We start from the raw sequence: 23,192 nt of genomic DNA, 5'->3' as shown, positions 1-23,192 counted from the left end.
ACTCGAGCGAGAAATTCACACAAAGAGCTCATTGACACTCATGGAAAAATAACAAACTTTCCCGTGAGTAATAAAGAGCGTGGAACACGATTGTTTGCGTTTGGTGTGAACTATGGGTGACCCCGACTAGTCGAAGATTCGACGCTTCCATAGGAGGAGCCTGATTCGACTACCAATCTCAGTCGAATCTTCGCAGAGGGGATCATGCCATTTTGGTTATACGGGCAGTGGCATAGCAGACGGTCACGCATTGCGCCGCCAAAAATATTATTTATGATGTAAAGAAATGGGACATGGTGCCTAAACCCCCGGCGCATATGAGTGCGAGGTCTGGCTATGATTATTATCGAGTAGTTTTGAAAATAGTTTTGAGGCGAGATCTGGTCTAGTATTGTATGGCACAACATTGTTACATTATGTTTAAGGAAAATGTCCATTAATTTTACTATTTGTGGCTTGTGTTTTGAATATATGTTCCCCTGCATTTCAGACATTTTTCCTAAACACATTTATTTTGCACATTGTGACTTGAATCTGGCTTATTTCGTTGATTTATTTATTATAATAAAGGTATATTCTGTTCTAAAAAAATCTGTAAATTAATGTTTGCATCAATGTTGCGCTGTACCCTTGTTAACCACACGCACTTGTGTGCGATTCGACTATCAGTCGACTATAGGCAAGACGTGACAATTCTGATTCGACTATGTAAATCCTTAGTCGAGGACACCCCTAGTGTGAACACAGCATAAGAAATCTCCTTAACTTTTTTACCTTAAGATTTTTTTCATTTCCACTACTTCTCAAGCCTGGAAATCAACATTGTAAAATTTCCTGATACTTCCAGGTTTTCCATAAACACTTTAGTATTAACAGTAATACAATACAAGGAGTTTAGGGCATTTTTAGACAGTCAAATGTGATACTCCACCCAAAAATGAAAATTCTGTCATGAATTTTTTGGAATTTAAGTTCTGGCTCTTGTAAACCATGTTGTACTTGGTCATTGGTGAACATCTGGGAGAGGAAATATCTTTATCTGATACAGAACTGTGTGTTCAGACTTTCAGGCACGTGCATATGAAATGAGGGAGACTTTGGGATGGGCAGAAAGTGAGAGGAACTATTATGAGAACGGCATTTTAATTTGAACTAGAACGCACGTGGGATTACAGACTTGCAAAAATGTTTCCGAAGTGAAGATCAACAAGACAGAGATACAAAGTGCGTACGAAGCTTTGCGAAAGGCCAAACGATGCGAGCCAACATGTGTGAGCACGCTAGCCCTGGAGTTCTGGCCGAGTTTCTGGAAAGGGAAGTTTGTGTATGAAGATGTGCTCTGTTTGCAGCGGAGAATGCATCTTTTGGATGCTCAGCATCTCCTCTGCATCTGTGATTCATTGTGTTGATGGTAACTCACAACTAGCGTGTTTCGAGCGCGTCTGGATTTGTGTGAGAGAACAAGTGTAAGGGTGCTCACCTGAATCTTGGCTGGACTTTGACTCCGAGAGGCTGACGGCTGAGGCGTCGCGAGATTGGTCGATCATACCGATGTTCACCTTGTGTTTGTAGGGGTCCAGAGCTCCAAGCAGGCCCAGGACACGAATAGCCTTACGAGTGTGGAAGAATCACAACGTCAATGCATTATCTGGAACTTTACATGAAAAACATTTTATGTTATTTGGAGAGAAATATAAAATGTTAAATGCATTAAAACCCCCACGCCCCACCCTGAGTGGTTTAACATAATAATTCATTATTTCTCCAAAATAATATTTCAAGTCAGATAATATTTCAAGACAGTAGATGCTGTAATAAATAGGTGTGATTTGGGGCTTCACCTAAATTGGATAAGATTGTTATTAAAAAATACATAATTGCAATATCATTTTTTTTAACTGTTTAAAGTGACCATTATATACATAGTTTTTTCTATTTATCTATCTTTTCCCATTTTGTCCTTGTTTTATTTTTCTGTTGTAGCCAACCTTGGTAAATTTTCTTTATTATTTCTATATTAATTAATGATTTTAATCTTTAATCATTCCATTTGACAGAAAGCTAAGTGGGGACAGACACCTGTTCTCCAATTATAGATCCATTTCTTTGCTCTCACAGCTTTCAAAACCTCTTGAGAGATAATTTGTACTTAGACTACATAATTCCATAGATAAACATAATTTATTGAGGAAACAGCAGTATGGTTTTAGAGCAAATAGGGCTACCTCTTTGGCATTAATGGAACTCTGGAATCCTGGTAGAAGAGGTTTCTACAGCAACTGACAATAATGATTAAACTGTAGGGGTGTTTATAGATTAAAAAAAAATCTTTTGACACTATTGAAGAGTAAATTGGAAAGATGTAGTATATAAGGGATAGCTTACTCTTGGTTTAGCAGCTATCTTGAGGATAGATGTCAACATGTACGAATAAATAATGTTACATTAGATCTAATGAAAGTTACTTGTGGGGTTCCACAAGGCTCAGTATTGTGCCCTAGTTTATTTTATATAAAAATAATATCTGTACAGTATCAAATGTACTAAAAATGGTCCTTTTTTCTGCAATACAGTTTTTGCTTCTGACTGCACTGGAAAATGAATTGAAAATTTTTAAAAATGGTTTGATGATAACAGACGTTTGTTAATTTGGTTTGTTTCTAATATTTAATAATGAGTAAACTAATTAGTCGCTTTGGATAAAAGCGTCTGCTAAATGACTAAATGTAAATGTAATTATGAAGATACTGTGCCCTGAAAAAATATAATTGATCATAATTTATGTTGGAAAACATATAAGTATTGCACTGTAATATACAATCTAAAATGTCCAAATCTTCTTGAATAAAATAAACATTTTATTTTTATTTTAACTCATATATATATTATACTGTTCATTCAAACTAACATACATTACTAGCAGGTTGGTGAAATAAGCCAACGCTTCAGCCTATACCTTCTTCAGTTAGAATGTAAACTATGTATATTATTGTGAAAGGAATGATTTATGATTACCGAAAACAAATTGAAATGAAAAATAAAGAAAAAACAAAAGTGTGGAGAACTGTATATGATAACATATTCAATGAGTATACCGAGGCTGTCATTTTGACAACCTCAGGTGGATAAGCACTCTCTAAAAGTTTAGACACCAACTATTACTGCTCTTGAAATGACATGCAGAAGGATCAATACCTCTCTCCTGATGCCCTGGTTCTGCTCTGTCTTCAGGAAATTGAGGAGCACCTCTAGTAATGATGGGTACTTCCTGTATGGCTCCACCACATAACCAGTACTGGCAACTTGCTGACCCAAAGTCCAAAGTGCCACCTGGTGGAAAAGAAAATGATCAGTTCATTTCATTTCTGTGTATCAACCTTCCCTTAATAATGAATAAAACTTTCATGAAACATTTATTTATGCATTATGTGTTTCCTTAGAGAATCAGTGTGAAAGCATGTTTTGATTGTTTTAAACTGGCTCTAATGTCTCCGTGCTTGTAATGACATGTTCTCCTCTTCAGTGGTGAGGGTTGTTTTTAACATTGCTCCAGAACACCAAATCAACCCACACTTCATCTCAGTCAAACTCAAGGTAACGTATTCAGTTGTGTGAGTTTCTGTGAACCTCTGGAACATAAAACTGACCTGAAATCACTCAAAAGACCGTAACACGTCTGATTGCTAAAGCAGAATATGACAACAGAACACAGACTCCAACTTTTACTGAAATATATTTGTGCCTGTAAAGCAAGATTTTCCACTGCAATTATAGAGCAAGGAAAACAAAGTGTCCTTAATTACCCATAATGCCTTGCAAGGGACTAAAAAGGCTTTAAGGGGGGAATAAGTGTGTGTCTGTGTGATTGTTTGTGTAGTGGTTTGACTTACATTATGAGAACTCAATGTCCTCAAAACGTATTCTACCCCTGCCTGCATTATAAGCACATCCCACAATTCAAAAAGCTACTGTAAATACAAGTTTTCTGATGGCTTCATAATGACGGCTGACAAACAGATGCAGTGCAACTATCCACTTATCTAATGGATCTGGTTTGACATGTGTTGGAGTAATTGTGGCAACATATTAACAGTTGCAGCCTTTAAAACACATGGAATTGAAATGTCCTCAGGAGTTTGGACTGGGAGTTTGTCTCAACCCCTGATGTTACTGAAATGGTCAAATCACACCACAGAACAGGGCAAAAAACAGAAAGCGTATGTTGAGACCCTAGACGGAATACACATGAGCAAACCTGTCGTTTAGCCAATGAGGAGGAGTCCTGCAACATGTCCATGATGATGGGGAAGAGCTCATCCATCCATTTCCTCATCTCCAGCCCACTCACCTGTGATACAAATATAGACAAAAACAGACACACTTTACACCATTTCAAATGAACAAATGACACATCTTAAATGAGCTCTTGGGGTTGACATTTCGAGTAAGTGTAAAACCTGAAAACCCAAATGATTTTTTACTTTGTTGTGGGCTTCACATTTGTTTCACCAATTCACTAAATGCCACACAGTCCATCCCAAAAATCTGGAAGCAATAATGTTTGTCCTTAAGAAAGCTCTGCCCCGCAACGTCCATCCAGGTGGCTACAGTCCATCCATTTAATACCGACCGTCTTAGTCACGTCTAACGCCACAATTCATCCGCTTCAAAAGCTATTTGCTCTTAACGCCTAAATTCCTCTTTTCCATCCTCTCTTTGCTCTGCCTTCTCTCTCAGTGTCCTGGTACATTCTGCCTTCCCAACTTCCTGTTTTCCGTGGATGATCTACCCTGAGCGTAATTTTGACCTGTTCCTCCAGGTCATGCAGCTCTGAGAAAAACACCCGAGCAGGAAGGCATACTGGATCGCAAAAAGGTAGACACCGTCTCAAGGTCAGGTCAGAAAAGGATCCGTTACCTGGGCGAGTTCACCAATGGTTGCTAAAACGCTGATGATGACTCCAGGGTTGGGGTCTGGATCTTTCAGCTTCAAGATGAGGGCCTGTTTGAAGAACAGAATGTTCAAAATGAATTTGCATCCAGAAATACGACAAATTACTAGACAAGGAAATGAAAAAGGAACTGAATTCTCACAATAGATGACCATACAATAATGTTATTTTATTATTATGTAAATGTTTCTTTTAAAGCACCCGTCCATTAATTAAAAAAAGCCTACAGATCACTTGGACTATTTAAGTACAGTCAACCTTGAGTACCTTGAGAATGGGCTCCATGTATGGGCGGATGAGTCTTGGGGCGTTAGACACCAGGTGACCCAGCATTCGGGCGCTCTGCTCTTTGTTTCGGCCCACACCGCTGTGTTCAAGCTCGGTCAGAATCTGCAGAAGGTTTAAGATCCATCAACATCGTACAGTTCGACAAGTTTGACATTTTTCAATTTTGTGGAGTCATAACAGATGTGCCACAAATGAACGTTGGATCAAAACGCAGGCTGTAAGATATTATTTTAACTGCTTAGTAGCAAAGTGGTTCCTAAGCAAAGAAATAGCTATTTAATGCCAATCTGCTTTAATAAGATCAAGTGAAGTTAAAAAAATCTGACATTCAAAAGAAGTTGGAGTTTATTGTACACATGCCAGGGAAAGTTAGGCAGAGATGATCTGATATTGCAGCAAAAAACATTGACCGACCTGCCACCTGCTGGTAGATGCAAGAAGACACAGCAACCAAGAACACATGTTCACAACAGAATGTATAAACAGAAAACAGAATCCCACAATGCAATGCACTCAACCTGACCTTTCATTTAAAGGGGGTTCGATTTAATGCAATGCATGTTTTTATTTTGTTCATCTGTTCGTTTCGTGAAATATAATTCCTGTTTTATCATTTTATCTGCACACAGCAGTACGGCAGGTGAGTGATGATGTAATGATGTGTGCATGCTCATGTTCTGTTGCTCTTTATACAGCTATATGCAAATACTGTATATTATGTAAAAATAAACCCCTTATTAGAATAAAATGGCCCATTCTTATTTAATTCAATTTGAAGTTCTAATCTTTTCAGTAAAAAATAGCAAAATCTGCAAATATATTATGAAAACAGCTGTAGTATGTTAGAATGCTATTCCCACATGGAACACCAGTGTACTGCTCAGTGCATACTGCATTATGTCAACATGAAAATAAGGACGAATAACAGTATGTGAAATGTACCTGAATGAGCATCTTGCGCAGGAAGGGCATGACAAACGCAGGGTTCATGCTGCTGAGCCGGCCGATGGTGCAGATGGCCAGTTCACGGATCTCGAACACTTCATCGTTCAGTGCCACAAACAGAGCCTGAAGGTTCTCTGCCTGTGCCAGGTGGGCGTCGAAACGCTCATCCAGAGAGGCCAGCACGCAGTAACGGATATCAGGATCTTTAACCAGAATCGCACCACACATATCACAAATACAAATCACATTTTGAAACTTTTCTTTGCACAAGTATACGTGTATGCCCACGTGTGCAGTTAAAATGCCATCCGTCTCACCCGGATCAGTGATGCCCACAACCAGCAGCTTGCTAAGGACGTCAGCCACCACCTGTACAGCCGTCTGACTGACCACATGTCCGTGGCCATTGATCAGGTGGATGGAGGGTGTGAGTAAGCGTGAGCAGGTGCGTGCCGCCTCCATCCGGATCTCCTTGTGCTCGCTGTTCAGGAAGTGGTCGGCACAGTGGCGCACGAACTGAGTCAATGAGTGACCTGAACATGAAGCAAGAACCTCATTACACTTTTACCTTCACCGCTAGTATTGATGTGCGTAATCTGTGTTTGATATCTGAATCACACACACTAGTCCAGGTTTACTAAGCAGCTGCACGTGCATGGATATCCTTAATACAGTATATCAATAACTGTATCAAAAGCAACAATCTTAAAAACTATTTGAACAATTAAAAGCCATTTGGTCAAATTAGGCAAGGTGAATTTATTTGATTCATTCTATATGCTACCGAGGTAAAAAAAACAAAACGCTTCATCTTCCTACTAAACAAACTTTCATCTACTGTGTCTCATACCCTCGAACTCAAAGCTGCCGAGAGTACGCAGCGCCAGAGTGATGCTGCCCACATCGCTGGCTTCCGGGATGTTGGTGAGGCTTGGTGATGCCAGCTGATACGCCAGGCCCTTGGGCATGCCCGGGTGCCGCAGGGGCTTGTGCATGAGCACCAGAGATAGCATCTTTAGCAGCCCGTCCTGGATATCTTTCTTCAGCAGAGGGATCTGACGGCTCAGGTCATACAACACTGCGGTCAGAGCGGGACTGAGGAGAAGAATGAAAGAACAATCAGAACACAGAATCATTTCTGAATACCAGAGGGCTATCATCCTCTGGCACTTATGAGTAAAAGAATTCATATATTAGTCTGATATACAGTAGGTCGATCATACAACATGAGTTGTTTTCAGTACGCTGGAGCTTCCCCGCTCGTAAATGCCACTTTGTTTGATCATTCATGTGCTTTGAACTTAAAATCACTATATTTCTGACTTCACTTGAAACAAGCAGTTCCTGAAGGTTTTTTGTGACCCCCACTGAACTTCCAGTACACATTCACAAACAATAGATTATTTCTGATAACAATCAAAAGAAACCGAGAAGAACCGTTACTTGGCTAAACTTGTCTCTCCAATATTTCGAATTGTACCATACGCTTTGTTTAAATGCGTCACTCAAAAACTACAGGACCCATAAACCCAAGTGTTTATTTACTAAAATTAACATACAACTAAATTCACAAAATCTTTTATTAAATACATTTATTATACAATAAAATAATAATATAAATGAGTTAGAAGTTATATTATCAGACACTAGCCAAACACAAACCCGAACTTAACCGGGGGTCAGGCGCGCGTCCGATGAAACGGCCTAGAGCACCGTTTTTTGGTGAACTGTTTATAGCGCAGGTTTGGACATGGGACTAAAAGAACTCCACCAGCTGCTAAAGTGACATCATTTTGGTTTAAAACACCAAGCCCTACATGACAGCATCAAGCCGTTTGTCTGCTACTGTACCTCAGGCCGACAGCTAACATGGGCTCCAGGAGCTCCTTGACATCCTGCTGGATGCTGGGACCCATGGCTCTGGATAACATACTGATACACGTGAACACTGTGGCATCCACCTGCATGGTCTTCTGCCTCCTAAAACATCACAAAAACAGAGAATGATGGAACAAACCAATGCTTTTCATTATTTGATACATTTGAATAAGGGTTAATGATGTGACGCCCAATTATTTTGTGTCCCTGTGGTTTAATTACATTTAAAAGGGTTAAAATGTCCAAATTATTTCCAGATTACTTGCATACATTATATTTTCTGAGGACCGAGACTGAAATTCGGATTTGAATTCATTTTGAGAGAGTATTTGGGGAATGATTGCAGAAATGTCTATGTGGTGTAACCGTAAAAACTTTTAAAAACGATGGAATTCTCAATAAAAGACCATATAAGAAAGCTTGGCATAATCTTACATTAGTCCTATTTAATAGTAAATAAAAGTAAATGGAACACCATTGTTCTAAATATTATAATTCATTTGGGCAATCAAATGAATCAAGTCAAATTCATAAAGTGTCAAGTTGGTGTAACCACCATTCAAGGATCAATTTTGTTAATATTATGCAAGAAGACGTGATGAAATCACAGAGAAGAACCCCTGGTGACACTAACTTCTGCATGCAAAGGTTAGAATCTCTTTTTAAAAAGTGAGATCATTTGACATTTTAAGGGTATGGTCAGGTATACTTAGGCATGCATGTCAAATGGTATGACCCCAGGAACACATTGGTAATTCATCATTATTATAAAAAAAGAGTATTAACTTTAAAAATTTCATTTGAAATATTCCCATCAAGGCCATATGTGTTCACATAGGCCGGGCTCCAGACTAACTTTACTTACTAGGAGCACTATAGGGGCAGTTGTGGCCTAATGGTTAGAGAGTCAGACTCATGACCAGAAGGTTGCCGGTTCGATTCCCAGGGCTGGTGGGTAACAACTGAGGTGCCCTTGAGCAAGGCACCTTACCCCTATTTGCTCCCCGGGCGCTGCAGTGATAGCTGCCCACTGCTCCGAGGGTACGTGTGTTCACTACTCTCTGGATGGGTTAAATGCAGAGGTCACATTTCGTTGCCTTGTACATGTGCAATGACAATAAAGTTGAATCTAATCTAATCTAATCTAATATATAGCCCCTGACTGAATTTTTTAGGAAAATTTAGGGGGCACACCTTAAATCACCCTGCAATGCAATTATTTACCTTTTCCCCCAAAATAGCTGTATTACTGAAAAATACTTTTGATAATAAATAGACTTAACTCTAATTAACTAATTAACTAATAATGTGCAGTTTTATTTTCATTTCAGAGGGAGTTTAGTGTATTAATATCTTTTTTTTTACACAATTTGTCCAAGATTATTTCAAAAACAAAGGTGTTTTCATCATATGTCCCAATAAATGTTGCAAAAGCGCATTAAAATTTTGAGATAATAAATATAATAAAATCATTTATTTTATGCGTATATTTACATTCCATATAGGTGGGTAACATTTTTCATATTTTTCTTTCTTCGGCAGTTTCACCATTTGATATTTTCAGGTACCTCCAGTCTTAACTTTTATAAAAAACAGTGCAGATGTTATTTGTAAAATCAACACGAATGCACCAAGTATATTCTAAAACATCTGATGATGCATGCTTTTAAAACCAGTTTTTAAAATATTTTAGATTTTCTCATCTTGCCAACCCCTTTTAGTACTGCCCCATAAACTGAAATCATGTTGTGTGGCTTTCAGTTCATGTTTGAGGCCATCTACCTAGGCTAGTACGCGTCAACTTCATTTTTAGCAAAATATTCACAACAGACTTTGTTGTAATTAATTGTCTAATTTGTTTTGTATTTATTTTTGATGTTTGGTGGGTTTTAATTATGTATCAAATCAGCTCTTACTGTCTTACAAAACGGGGACTCTTATTTTGACGGGTATTGCAATCTTGTGAGTGATTACGGTGCTAGCACTGAGGCAAGAGAGAGTGCTCTGACGGTTTCCAAGGTTTACCAGTTTATTATGCACCCCCCAAAAAGGCATAAGGTCTGTGTATATTTGTTTATTGTCATCTTTGTTGTTGTGTAATTCATTTTGTATATAGATAATGTGACAGAGGAGAGTTTAAGGATGGGAGTTTAATGTGCAATGTTATTTTTGTATTTTGTCTAAGTTAGCTCTTACGGTGATTTCTGAAGTGTAAAACGGACATTTCCACGGTGTTTTATGTGCAATAAAGCTTCAAGAGACATCAGTAAAGTTTTGGCCATCATTTGGACGGGGTCCGCTACAACACATTTGAAATGTATAGTCTTTCTTTTCTAGAAAATAAAACTGCTTTTCTTTCTTATTTACATACTTTCTATGGGCCTGGAAGTGTATTAAGGCAATTATATTACACACTTGTAATCACATTGTGTGACACTGCCTGTTTATTACATTGACTAAAGGGCAAGAAGCCCGTTTTTGATGATATTGATGCAGGTTTTAACCATGATCTTATCACTGCGAGCACAGTTTTCAGATTCCTGATGCAGGTTTGGAGTCTTACTTGTGTGCAAAGTCTTTAGGTGGCAGTGCGGCTTTGATGATCTCCAGGATTTTGGTGAGGTAGGGCTGAATCTCGGTCCTCACGGCCACCACCAGCAGCCCCAGGGCCTGAAACGCTGCCGTGCGCTCCTTCTCTTTCTTCAGGCAGCCCAGCAGGTGACCCATAGTGTCCTGTAAATACTGGTCTGTGGATGAGACAAGAGTTCAAAACAAACCAGTAGTCCAACACTTACTTCCACGATCTTCCCTGGATTCCTCATCATGTGTGAACTCAAGCTTCAGACTTTGAAATAAGGTCTGGAAAGATGCGTTTACCGGTGAACGTGTGCGGCTGGAAGGCAGCGAGTCGAGGCAGCAGGTTGAGAATGGTCATCTGAATCAGTGGATTCTTACTGGTCCTGTATTTCAGCACCCAACGACACACCTGAAACAACAGTACAGCCATGGATTAGGTTTCCATCCAACAAAGTGTCATAACGCATTTCAAAGAACACCCAAGGATGCATATAAAAAAGCATGTGAACAGCAGCTGTATCAGGGCTAGACATGTGCCCGGTTAACCGCGGTTACCACTAAATCCTGATGAAACCAAGCTGGCTGCGATATGCAATGTGTCAAAAAAATTTTTTTTAATGCGTAGCTTGTCCATGAAGCACGGCTCTGGGATCAGTAGGAAATGCTGCTCGATCTAAAAGCAGTGCGAGTTTGAGTCGCTTATAATGTGCATTTAAAAAAGCAGCACCTGTCAAACATGATCATTATAAATATACTTTATTATCATGAAAATACCTGAGGAAGCTTGAGGATCAGTGATAAAAACATGTCCTTAGGCATTTCCTAGAACTACGTGTGTTATGGTCTTCTTCTGCAGTCCGTATTTGGAGTTTCTGCACGAGAGCGCCCTCTGGCTTTCAGATGCAGCAGCATCTTACCGTACTGCACTCACAAATTGTGCATAAATCACGTGATATATATTTTCGGTTAACCGGGCAGTTGTCTAATCAGGGCAGAAGTACAACTTAGAATCACTTGAAAAAAAACATCCAAACATAAAGAGTGACAACTATCTGTGCACTCGCTTGGGTGATGGATGGTCTGTATAGTTTACAATACCAAACAGTCGGCCAATGGAGGAACAAAAAAGCCCAATATCTGACAACATTGATCACCTGGTCGAAACGCTCCTCCATCAGGTCTCTGCAATAGCGGCTCTCCACCAGCGTGCTTTTGGAGGGAACGGGCGTAGCACCAAAGTTCAGGAAGCCCTGAGGTGTGCTGTATCCCAGCAGGCCCAGCAGAGCGTTGGACTGCGGCGGCTGCACCGACTGGAAGCTGGTGAAGGGCGTGATGTGACGCGGCTTAGTGCCGAAACCCATCAGCTCCTTACAGTACTTATCATGAACCATCTGCTGCTGCGTGATCTCCTCCATCTCCTCTCTCATCCGCTGACGAAGACAGAGAATTCAAGAACACCAGCGGCAATGAATGAAAATATTAAGAAAGCAAGAAAGGAAACGCAAGAAAGACAGATGTGTGTATGTATGGATGGGTGTCTGTCTGTAGCGTGGACTTGCATACCTCTCCCTCCATGCTGCTTATGCGAACCAGTTCATTGAGAATCAGCAGGGCTCCGTGCACGCGGTCATCTTTGTTCATGCCTTTCTCTTTAGCCAGAGTTTCATCAAAGCCTTTCTCGGCTTCCTCAAACGTTTGCTATTCACGCCACAGCAACATTTGATTAACCATTAAAAGTGTTCACCTGCACGCATACAGTATGTGGACAGCCTATGTGTTGATTCTAACCTTGTACCACTGAGGTTTCTGCATCTCTTTGGTCTCTCTCTGGGTGGTGAGGATCAGGCAGGCTCTGAGGGCAGATACAGCGCCCTCACGGATCGCCTGTTTGGAGTCCCACACCGCATAGAAGATGTTGTCGAAGAACGGCTGCACCTGCTGGAAAAAGAAGGTGGGCGCACTGACGGCGAGCTCCCGCAACACCAGCACCTGCAACACAAAGGCGTGAGAAATCAGGTGACATCAGCCTGAAGAGTACGAGGACACTCGCCAATACGTTTGCGTGAATATGTTTGTTCAATCAAGTACATGAACATGTGAAAGAGAACTGGGGCTGTCCTGACATCCATATAGCATTTTGTCATGCTATACCTCCACGAGTCCACGTGCAATTCCCCACGACCATTTTCATTTTTTTAGAAAACGTACCGCTGCGTGCCGTCTGCCTTCGTTCCTGTCTGCTCCCAGCCACTCCAGAGCTCTCTTCACCTCAAACTCTACATACTCGGCAGTGAAGGTGTCTCCGGCCATAGAGAGGTGACCCATGGCTTTCGAGGCCATCTCCATGACCACCGAATCACTGGAGGGCAGCAGGTTGCGCAGGTAGTTGGCGAAGCGGCTTAACCTGGTGGCATTTCCCCCCTCCACGCCGATCAAACTCACTGGAAAGATGGCAATTACACAATGACCAATAAAGCCGAAGCGTCTGATCTACAGGGGATATTCTTCAGACTCACCTATGGCAAGAATACCGCCTTTCTTCTCATTCACATCGGAGCTGGACACCAGCTCAAATATATGGTGGTTCAGCTCATCGTAGAAAGTTGTAGCTTCATCTTGGCTCAGCTTTAGACAAAAGCACAAACGTCAGCGCAATTGTTCAATCATTTCTAGTTGTTTCTGTTTCATTTAGGCTGCGTTCACAAAACCTGCCAAGTGTGAACCTACCCTCAAACACACTACGGAGTAACTAGACATGAAGATTAACAACAAGAAACAATATTCTTTCGATGGCAACACCTTTACCTCTCTTAGTTCAGTGGTGACGTAGTGTTGGAGGTCTTTGGCGCCTTTGGCACGCGTGTCTTCATTGCGACTCTTCAGGCCGCTCACAAACTGTTGCAGCACAGAGGCAGTGCCAGACATGCTGGCGGCTCAGACAGACCTACCAGCAGCTCTACCTGCAATTCAAACAACAGACACCACTATAAACAGACTGAACGTTTATGTCTAAACAACAATGTTGTGAGGTCTCAGTGGTAAAAACATTTTTTGATAAATATATTCCTAGGGATCAAACCCTTGATCTAGATGTTGCTAATGCAATGCTTTACCAACCAATTGATCTACAAGCACACAGAAAGGGAAAACACTTAAAGTTTATAAAACATCTTCTACATAACTTCAATTGGGTAAGATTATTGGGTACGACCAACAACAGAGCAGCATTAAAAAATATTTGATCAAACCATACAGTATACAGACGAAAAAGGGTTTTAAGCAACAATAAAACAATAAGTGTAATACTGCATTAAATTGTTGTTGTTAAAAAAAAGTTTTCTGTTTAATTTAATTGCATTTTCTGAGCAAAAAATAAATATCATATTTACAACATATTAAACGAGTAATTACTTTCACCTCAAATGCTAATTAGTTGTAATTTTAAATTTTTTTAATTTGCCACTATCCTAGGTTTTTCCATAAGAAATGTATAAAATTTAAAGCACAGTAAAATGTAATATGTTATTTTATTCTTTTATATATTTTAATATGTACAAGTCAGAATAAGCATGTTGTTTAATTTGTACATTAATATTATCTTACTCTGAATGAAAATGTAACATTATTTCGACCGAATTTTGACCTTTTATTCTCCTAAAACTAAGTTGAAACCATAAAGTAGACATTTTACCTACATTTAATGTGCTTTCTATGGACATAAAACTACTTTTGTAAATTTCTTTTGATGGGGACATCTTAACGTCTTTGACCCTAATTTATTTAGCTTGTAGTAGAAGAACGCCATTTTTATGTCATAAATTTGCTTGATTAAAAAATACAGAAATTGTAGTTAACAGTAAGGTTAACAGTAAAGTCTGCAGTATTCTCAGATGTGGGTGCCTAGACTAGACTGAAACACTATCATCTTATGAGCACCGTTTTGTGTATATTTACACATAGAAACACACCTTTTCTGCTTTATTACAATTTGTATTATCATAGTTGAACTACATCATGGTTAAACTGCAGTTACTATAATGCAACTATGGTTAATTTGTGATTCCTGTGCTTTGATGCAAATTCTATAGCTAAACTATGCTTACTATAGTAAAAAATATCGATAATTTTCATAAGGGCTTTTATTGAGATATCAGCAGATCATGCAACGCATGTACTTTTCTGAAAATATGCACACAGGAATTGATAAGAGGAATTCAAATTTTAATCTCAAGTATCCGATTCCTATTCCTTTCGATTCCGATCCGATTCCTAGCCTTTCGATTCCGATTCCAAATTGGAATTGATTTTCGATTCCCAACCCTAATCATCTACACTTTCATTTAATGGGTCTTACCCCATTGGCTTTTGGGGTAAGATTTTTTTGCTTGTTTTAAGCACAAATTCACTGAAATTTCATATTTTTCGACTAAAAACAAGACTTATTTTCTTAGGTCAGTTTGCTCATCAAGAAAATGCTTCTTGATTCAAGAATGTTTAGACATTTTTACTGGAAAACAAGAAAAAAAGACTAAGTAAGAAAGTCATTTTTTGCAGTGTAAAATGCATAATGCTTTACTTATTTGTATTATAAAATACTTTGACAATTACAGTGATATTAATAACCATGATATTGATATAGCATGAAAACACTACACATATGATGTGGTAAATAATTCAAAAAACAGCACATGTGTGCAGTGGTGAGTAAATATCTTCCGTGCAGAATGCAGTTCGTCATACAACACAATTAACAACAATAATACACATTATGCACTAATGTCGGTGCATCCCTAACAAATGTTTTCAGACATTTTGGCCTGTGTTGTGATCACAGCCCTGTACAAATGTTATATTTTATAAATAAACCCTTGAAATAACAGCTTTCCGCTTGCTGTCTTTAAGCCAGATCTTTTATTCAAAATGTCTGATAACAGTTAGTTCAGATTCATTCCCCCCGAATGACACACGAAGCACTGATCCAACATATTTTGCCCAGATCTTCAGTCACCTTGCTACACCAACCCAAAGCACAGTCTACATCACAAACATTTAACATGACAATTGACAACAATAGTTTAACACATCTGTATCACACATGTAGCAAATAATTGGGTGACTTAGCCAAACGTGCTGCTAACTTGCCACTGCCATCGGCTTATTTGAACACAAATCCCTTCATTGAATGTTTACGTTTTATGAAACTACGATACAGCATTACATGTTATTAAAAAAACTTCAATAAAGAAACGCGAAATTTCTTACTTGCAATAAAGCTTTGCCAGTACAGACGTTTTACTTGTGAAACTGCAAACACACAGGGTGGGTTCACAACATCTGAGTGACGACGAGACCACCAATAGACAGTCGTGTGACAATGACAGACAGGCCAAATCAACCAATCAAACAAACAAAATCGACTCAAGACGGAAAGACACTGCGGACCCCTTTCACATACTGCTACTACGTAATAAAAATGCGCACAACGCTTGCGTGTTTTAGTCCCGTTTTTTGTTCCGGTGTTCTGCCAATTTATGCTACCCATAAATATGTGCTACACTCGTGTTGTGATTGGGTTGGGGGGGGGGGTTATTTAGGTGTAAGGGTTGGGTTGGGGGAGGGGTTAGTCCTGCTTTGTATGGAGGTAGCAAAATTTGATAGGGGCGCATAAACACCGGCTGGATTCAATAGGAGGAACAAAAACCTGGGACTAAAACACGCAATTATTTGCTGAAACTACAAGCAGCTGGACTCGACGGTGATCCTTACGACTACCTTATGAATTACAAAGGAATCATGTGTTCTTAGAAACTGAAATGTTGCGCGGAATTGCGTTTAATGATATTGTAACCATTCATTTTGCCCAGTGTTTTACCACTCCGGCAGACGCGTTCCGGCGTGCACACGTGGGAAAGTGACGACACGTGCATAACCTATATACAGTTATACACTGGCTTAAATTTGGAGTCTTTAATGGATTGATTTTTGCCCACATGTACAGATTTATGTACTGTGTACAGAGAAAAAAATTGTACATGAGTTAGGCTTGGATTTATTGCTGGATTTCCTTTTCAGCTTTTGATAAAAAAATGTACTCGGCATGTGAAATTTATTAGCAATAAAAAATCAAATTACGTGCAATAACCATTAAAAAAATTGTGTGCAAGCAAGGACAATCCTACCACAAAAAAAGAGCTGCTTGTGTCTGAATGTAATTAACATATTTAAGCATACCTCGTTTAAAATGAGAAAAAAGTAAATGACGCTGAATTGTATTTTAGTTAAGTAATGAGATGAAAAGTGTTTCGGTATTAGTTGCATACAATCACAAGCGGATAGTGGGTGATTTCTAAACAGGCACCGCAAAGAATACCTAACGACAGTCGCCGTGGTGTCGTGTGTCCATACAGTGGGTGCTTATGGTTTGTTGGGTGGGTGTTTAGCTGCTAAAATGATACTGGTAAAGTGTCCACACTGTATCGGAGAGGACAAGGCATCAGAAAATACAGATCACGTGGAGGTTTGTATTCTGTCAACAGCTGGTTTAACACCATTAAAGCGTTTGAGGCATGAGATGATGCGAGTTAGCACATTAACGTTAGCACCGCTAAAACGATCCCTGCTTAATGTTTGTCTTTAACATGCGCACTTTACAGTAAACTAATCTGGTCAGCTGGACTTTTAAGTAATAACTCACCGATGCACACTTTTATGTACATTTAGTTATTGTATAGTAACAATAGTATAGAAGCATAACATTATCTATTAACGTTACGAGTAGGGATCTAACAATATTATCAATATCGTGTTATCGCAATAGCAAAATGATCGTGGTCGCATGACTGTATGAAACGATAGGTCTTCCAGGCCTGACAGAGAATGTTAGAAAAATAATAGATGTTGTCTTTGTCAAGATCCATCTGGTGCAATTATTTTATTTTATAAAAGGGATTTAAAGGTCATTTGACTCATACCTCATATACCTCTAAGCAACAGTTATGATTACGTTTCAAGTCATCATTTGTCATTTTAAATACCGCAATAAATATCACCCGGTGGACTATATACCGAGGTATCTCGCGCGGTGAGATTTGGATATTTTTACATCCCTAATTACAAGCATGGCTCCTTGTTACCAATGTAGGTAAAAGAAACTGACATTCAGTATGTGAAATAACAAACGTGTAAACAATTAGTCAAGTCAGTTTTATTTAGCTATAGAAAAACATATTTGAGATAACTGATGTCAACACTTTGGATGGCAGAAAATCTTGCCGCCGATGTACAGCCATCTGTTGTGTCAACATGAGCTACTGGAAACGTCACTTGATGCCGAAAACTTCCGAGTGGGTCTAAGATTGCAGCTGACGACAGAGGAGCAGGTCCTGAAGTGGCTTGATGACTTCCAGAAATCTTCTGCTTTAACGTGGAGGAAGTCCAGAACATACCCCGACTCTGGACGCTACAACAAATACAGAGTAAGAATAGCATGTCATTACACAGTGAAGATGTAAAACCGTCCTGTTTGTTCTGAAGCGCTTATAATAATGCACAAATTCTGAGCGTTTGTGTATATCCCGCAGGTAGATTTAAGATGCCATCACAAAACGTACACTTCATCCAGACCACCCAAAACAACAACCAAAATAATCAAGGCAAGCAAAAATACCAACTGCCCTGCGACCATGTTTATAATCCTCAAAAGACTCATGGTAGAGAGAAAGTCCAGGTGAGATGAGTCAAAGTACATTCATTCGCCAGTCAACAGTCATATGGATTTGGCTGGTGCAAGTTTTTGTTTATATGCAGTCCTACATAAATAAAACAAAACATATTCCATACAAACAGATCTGGAGACCCTCACATAGAAGATGGCTACTTTCTCCATGTCAACCTGAGGAACGAGCATAACCACAAACTCGCCAGTCCTGAGGTCATGAGGTGGAGGGACGTGTCGAATGAAACTATTGAAAAACTTCACGAGCTCTACAAAAGTGGACACTCTCCCTCATCTGCACTCAAGATCATCAAATACAATCTGCAGGAGGAAGAAGGGGAGAATTACATTTACGCCATAGCCGATCGCTCCATTTGTCCAGACCTTCAGTTCTGCTACAGGTCAGTAGAAAGCACACGTTGTGTGTCTACTCTTTGCTTCTTCTCTAATACGCAGCCTATTACAGGTATGACGGATATGAAGAAATGAGTTCGGTTACGATTATGAACATAACAATTATTCTTTCATTTCCTAACAGGTTATACCACAAGCTTTTTCAGAATTCGCTAGCTGCCCCTGCAGCTGAGGAGGTTAATACAGGTGAGGAGCTAAATGTCGTTGTGCGCACTGTTCGCGAGACTTGATTCTCTTCACGGAAACAAGTCAAGACTTTTCACTTGTGTGTAAGATTTACAGTAGTCTCAGACGGTGCAACAGTTATAAATTCCATGCCAGGCTTAAGGCACGTCCAGATTGTACATCCAGTCATTTTTGGGTCAATCTTTTAATGAGACACTTTGCTGTTGAAGGGGCCGTTTTGACGTTACTTGATGCCAAATCAATGGTGCGAATATTATAGATCCTATATAGTTTTGATAGCGTTACTAATAACATAGGACAAGTGTTAAGGACTGTGGGATGGTTTCACACACAGGGATTAGAATAAGGCAGGGGTAGGTCTTACTTAAATTTGGATGTTGAAGTAGCTTTTATAAACGTGCCATCAAAATAAAAATCTTAAGACAAAACAGTGGTATGTCAGTGCAAGTTGTTTTGAGTTAAGACGGATCAAACATGCGGTTTAGTCCAGGACTAGCCTTAAAGGTGCAATTTGTAAAAACCGCCACTAGAGGGCGCACGATCAAAACAACAACAATGTCGTAGCTTGATGACGCTGTGAAGGAGCGTGGAATGATGGGATCTGTTGTCTTCAACTCCACCGCTGATGGCCATCAATCAGACGGGAACGAGAAATCATGATGGATGAGGTAAAGTTTTATAATTGTTGCGAATCATTGTAGTCCATAAATAAGAGACTGCTGGAAACAAGTTAGTGGCTTGCTAGACACTACTTCCGCATTTGTCCACGACACTGTTGTCATGCGGTTTCTACGTCAGTAAAGGCGGTAACAAAGGGTAACGCGGATATGACGCCATTGACAGGCGACTGCACAGCCCCGTGTCACTGTTTAGAATGGCGATTTTCTCACGATTTACAAGTAGTTGGAAACATTTGAGATATTGTAAGTACTCAGCTGAACAAAATATATAACACTAGCTTAGTGGTTTTTGGCGATTTTACTGCAAAATTGTTACAAACTGCACCTTTAAGCTTGGCCTGTGAAATCAAGCCTGTGTCTTAGAATGTCAAGGCATCACGTTTGAATGTATGCCCCTAGTGTTTTCAAGTGTCACTGCTGTATAACTATGCATACATTTGTAACAATTTGCCTGACATTGTGACTAGCTGTTGATAATATTTGTGTGTTTCTTAATGCCTGTTCAGAGAAGGATATTTCAGAGCAGCTTTTTAAGCCCTTGGAGTTGGAGACTCAGTTGGAAACTCAGTTGGAGACTCAGTCATGGGAAACTACAACAGTGATAAGTAAGGTTTTCTGGTGTGTTGAGGGCACGTGAATATATGGTTGTGTATAATAATAGGAGTACGTCAATATAAATGGTGTCTCATTTTCTCCAAAATGATTAGTTGAACCCACCGCATGCATTGAAGATAGAGTGACTGTGACTGTACCACTGATCACTGCAGGTAAAGCAACTCATCTTCATCATCATCAGTCTTTTTTTTCTATTTTGAAACCGCTCACAACAATAGAAAACAGGAACACTTCACCACTTGAAGTTTTGGTTCCTTTTTAAAACCACTGCAAGCAAAGGTCATCAATCCTGCTCCTGGAGATCGACTGTCCAGAGAGTTCAGCTCCTGACACACCTCAATAAACTAATAAAGATCTTCACGGTCGCGTGAAAATTACAGAGCAGGTGTTAAACTCTACAGGACAAGCGATCTCTAGGAATAGGGTTGACAATGTACAATATTCTTTCTATTGCTGATAGGGTTGCGGAAAATTTCCGGAAACTTTCCATGGGAACTTCATCTGGTTGATTTTGGAAATATTACAAGTTTGAAATTTACCAGGAATTTTTTAGAAATGTATTTAAACTCATATAAAAACATAAATATAAACATTTTGTTTTGTCATAATCTGACATGCATGCATGCATTGCATTTACATTTTTGACTGATTTAATTAAGTAGAACATTAATTCTGAAAAACTTCAAATATTTTGTTGTGGTATACATATTTTAGTGTTAATGAATATTTATTCATCTAGCCTATGTCTATTCATTTGCATGACTATTTTACAATTCCTGCAAATGAATAGAAATAGGCTAAAGAAAAAATTCTCCTCAATCAGCTTGCTTGCTAAAACAAACTATAACCTAGTGTACTCTATACACTACTATACATTACAATTTTAAGTGATCATCATTCAAGCCTGCATTTTATTGTTTAAATAAATGAGTAATAAGAAATACGTCGATCGATGTGATCTAAATAGATTTTTTCTATGCTTTCTTTGTTCAGAAGGAGATTACCTGGAAGAAGTCAGTGAGCCAGGGCAAAGTATGTTAACTTTTCATAGCTTTGCACATTCTTCAGTCGGCTGTTTCCATTTCACCCTGTTAACAATTAACACTGTCATTTGTAAAGTATCTGTATGTGCAGGTGCTGGTGAAGAGGTTGTTGGCTCTTTGGACGGACAGCTGGAAGAGATTTTTGGGATGTTGAAAAAGAAGCTGAGCGAGGACGCATCTTTCACACCCCCTATACGAGCTTTTGTTTCTAATTTCTTTCAAATGAAAACTGACAGTGTGCTGCAGTCTGCGCTCTTTTCCTTTGGTAAAACCACAGAGACAACAACAACAACCAATCAAATGACTCTTCAACCACCTGCAGGTCCACGGAGGAAAGTGATTTTAGGAGCCCGTCGATCTGTCAGTAGACCCCCGAAGAACTTAAGAAGAGAGCACCCGTACTGCAACAGCAGATCTTTAGACACTACCCAAACCCTTACGTTTTGCTTGCAGCAAAGTAGCACCCTTGAAAAGACAGATGACGCGCTCATCCCCAGCAGCCCACCACAGTAAATGACATGCAAATGAATTTTTTCAAACACATTCCTGGTCCTTTCGGCAGAAGATTCATTAGTTACTCCAAAAAGAAAACGTGTTTTTGTGGTTTTGGTTTGATGTTATAACTTACTCTGCATCTGAAATTACTGTGGCCGTGTTAAAGGGATACTTCACCCAAAAATGAAAATTCTGTCATCATTTACTAACCTTCGAGTTGTTCCATATCTGTATAAATGTCTTTGTTCAGATGAACACAGAGAAAGATATTTGGAAGAATGCTTTTAACAGACAGATTTTGCCCCCCATTGACTCCCATTGTAGGAAAACATACAATGGTAGTCAAAAGTGCCCCAGAACTGTTTGCTGTCCTACATTCTTCAAAATGTTTTTTGTGTTCAATAGTACAAAAAAAATGAAGTAATTTTTCCTACTATGGGAGGCAAGATCTGTCTGGCTATAAGCATTCTTCCAAATATCTTTCCCTATGTTCATCAGAACAAAAACATTTATACAGATTTGGAACAACTCGAAGGTGAGTAAATGATGACAGAATTTTCATTTTTGGGTGAAGTATCCCTTCAATGTTAACCGATTACCAACTAGGTAATTTTACATGGTTTTAATGTAAATAATGCCGCCTTAAAAAAATCTTGACAATTTTAACTTCGTAATATAATGCTGGTTTATGGTAATGAGATGGGTTATGAAAAACAGATTCAGGTCAAATCTCTTTTCTTTTATGGATTGCAGATAGATGCAAAAACATTATTTACTAACATTTATTCATTCATTTTTTTCAAGTGAGCATTACACTAAAACACTAAACGTTTACACTAAAAATACAATTACGTTGTGACTTGAAGGTAAACACAGTGTTTCAAACCCAGGTAAGGTGACTGTTACTGTTTTAATTTGCCATTTATTTACAAGATGTGACTGAAATAAAAACAATCCTGTCGCTGTCTCTTTTTAATGTCCACCTGTTTTTGGGTACATGATTGAGAAGCCTGTAACAAGGATGTTTTTTATCATTTTATTGTAAATTATGATTTATCGAGTATTATGTCTGCTATATACAAATAGCGTATACAAACATTGTTTAACATTAGCCTTGATCATGACACTTTCAACAAATGACAGATTTTACAATGATGGCTATAACCAAAATTCACCTGTTTACTGTGCTTACTCAGTATGGTCATGCCCTGATCTAGCTTTCTTTGCAGTATGGATACTGCGAGCAAAAAGTGTACTCGTGCCTTTTCAATAAAAACAAGTATCTCAACTGGTAGAGCGCAACAGTGCAAGGTTAGGGGTTCAATCCCCAGGAAACACGCATACTGATCAAATGTATAGCTTGAATGCCCTGAAAGACACTTTAGATATAAATATGCACAGGTGAC

General features: G+C 39.1%; 2 protein-coding genes across 3 annotated transcripts in view; one reads left to right on the top strand and one right to left on the bottom strand.

Annotated features, from left to right (window-relative positions):
- Positions 1-16,055, bottom strand: part of mtor (mechanistic target of rapamycin kinase) — a 107,959-nt gene extending 91,904 nt beyond the window's left edge. The window contains exons 1-18 of the mRNA XM_057355835.1: positions 15,902-16,055; positions 13,445-13,599; positions 13,156-13,264; positions 12,848-13,080; positions 12,428-12,628; positions 12,203-12,337; positions 11,794-12,069; positions 10,940-11,048; positions 10,626-10,809; positions 8,036-8,164; positions 7,035-7,279; positions 6,502-6,717; positions 6,182-6,387; positions 5,219-5,341; positions 4,918-5,001; positions 4,256-4,348; positions 3,196-3,330; positions 1,481-1,610 (exon numbers count right to left, since the gene is read on the bottom strand). Coding sequence (XP_057211818.1) covers positions 1,481-1,610; positions 3,196-3,330; positions 4,256-4,348; positions 4,918-5,001; positions 5,219-5,341; positions 6,182-6,387; positions 6,502-6,717; positions 7,035-7,279; positions 8,036-8,164; positions 10,626-10,809; positions 10,940-11,048; positions 11,794-12,069; positions 12,203-12,337; positions 12,428-12,628; positions 12,848-13,080; positions 13,156-13,264; positions 13,445-13,564 — 2,728 coding nt within the window. The 5' untranslated portion in view covers positions 13,565-13,599; positions 15,902-16,055. The remainder of the gene's footprint in view (positions 1-1,480; positions 1,611-3,195; positions 3,331-4,255; positions 4,349-4,917; positions 5,002-5,218; positions 5,342-6,181; positions 6,388-6,501; positions 6,718-7,034; positions 7,280-8,035; positions 8,165-10,625; positions 10,810-10,939; positions 11,049-11,793; positions 12,070-12,202; positions 12,338-12,427; positions 12,629-12,847; positions 13,081-13,155; positions 13,265-13,444; positions 13,600-15,901) is intronic.
- A 222-nt stretch (positions 16,056-16,277) lies between these two features.
- On the top strand, positions 16,278-23,076 carry si:dkey-75a21.2 (uncharacterized protein LOC794385 homolog). 2 transcript variants are annotated; one of them, XM_057356219.1, is made up of 9 exons: positions 16,278-17,156; positions 17,902-18,114; positions 18,220-18,365; positions 18,485-18,754; positions 18,892-18,953; positions 20,140-20,238; positions 20,341-20,400; positions 21,242-21,280; positions 21,383-23,076. In XM_057356219.1, the coding sequence occupies exons 1-9, from the start codon at positions 17,088-17,090 to the stop codon at positions 21,802-21,804; spliced, it is 1,380 nt and encodes a 459-aa protein (XP_057212202.1). In that variant the 5' UTR covers positions 16,278-17,087; the 3' UTR covers positions 21,805-23,076. The 2 variants fall into 2 exon arrangements, with proteins under 2 accessions (XP_057212202.1, XP_057212201.1); XM_057356218.1 differs by having other exon boundaries at positions 16,279-17,156; positions 21,368-23,076.
- Positions 23,077-23,192: the final 116 nt, after the last annotated feature.

Source organism: Triplophysa rosa, linkage group LG17 (assembly GCF_024868665.1).
Source record: "Triplophysa rosa linkage group LG17, Trosa_1v2, whole genome shotgun sequence".
Classification (NCBI taxonomy): domain Eukaryota; kingdom Metazoa; phylum Chordata; class Actinopteri; order Cypriniformes; family Nemacheilidae; genus Triplophysa; species Triplophysa rosa.
Note: the sequence above shows the minus strand (reverse complement) of the source record. Positions and strands in the feature narration are given on the sequence as shown.

Excerpts from the sequence above, each read along its gene's own strand:
- si:dkey-75a21.2 (XM_057356218.1), top strand. The coding sequence starts at position 17,088 with ATGATACTGGTAAAGTGTCCACACTGTATCGGAGAGGACAAGGCATCA. Across the intron at positions 17,157-17,901 it reads AAAATACAGATCACGTGGAG|AAAATCTTGCCGCCGATGTA; the intron begins GTTTGTATTCTG and ends TTTGGATGGCAG. Across the intron at positions 20,401-21,241 it reads TGTACCACTGATCACTGCAG|AAGGAGATTACCTGGAAGAA; the intron begins GTAAAGCAACTC and ends TTCTTTGTTCAG.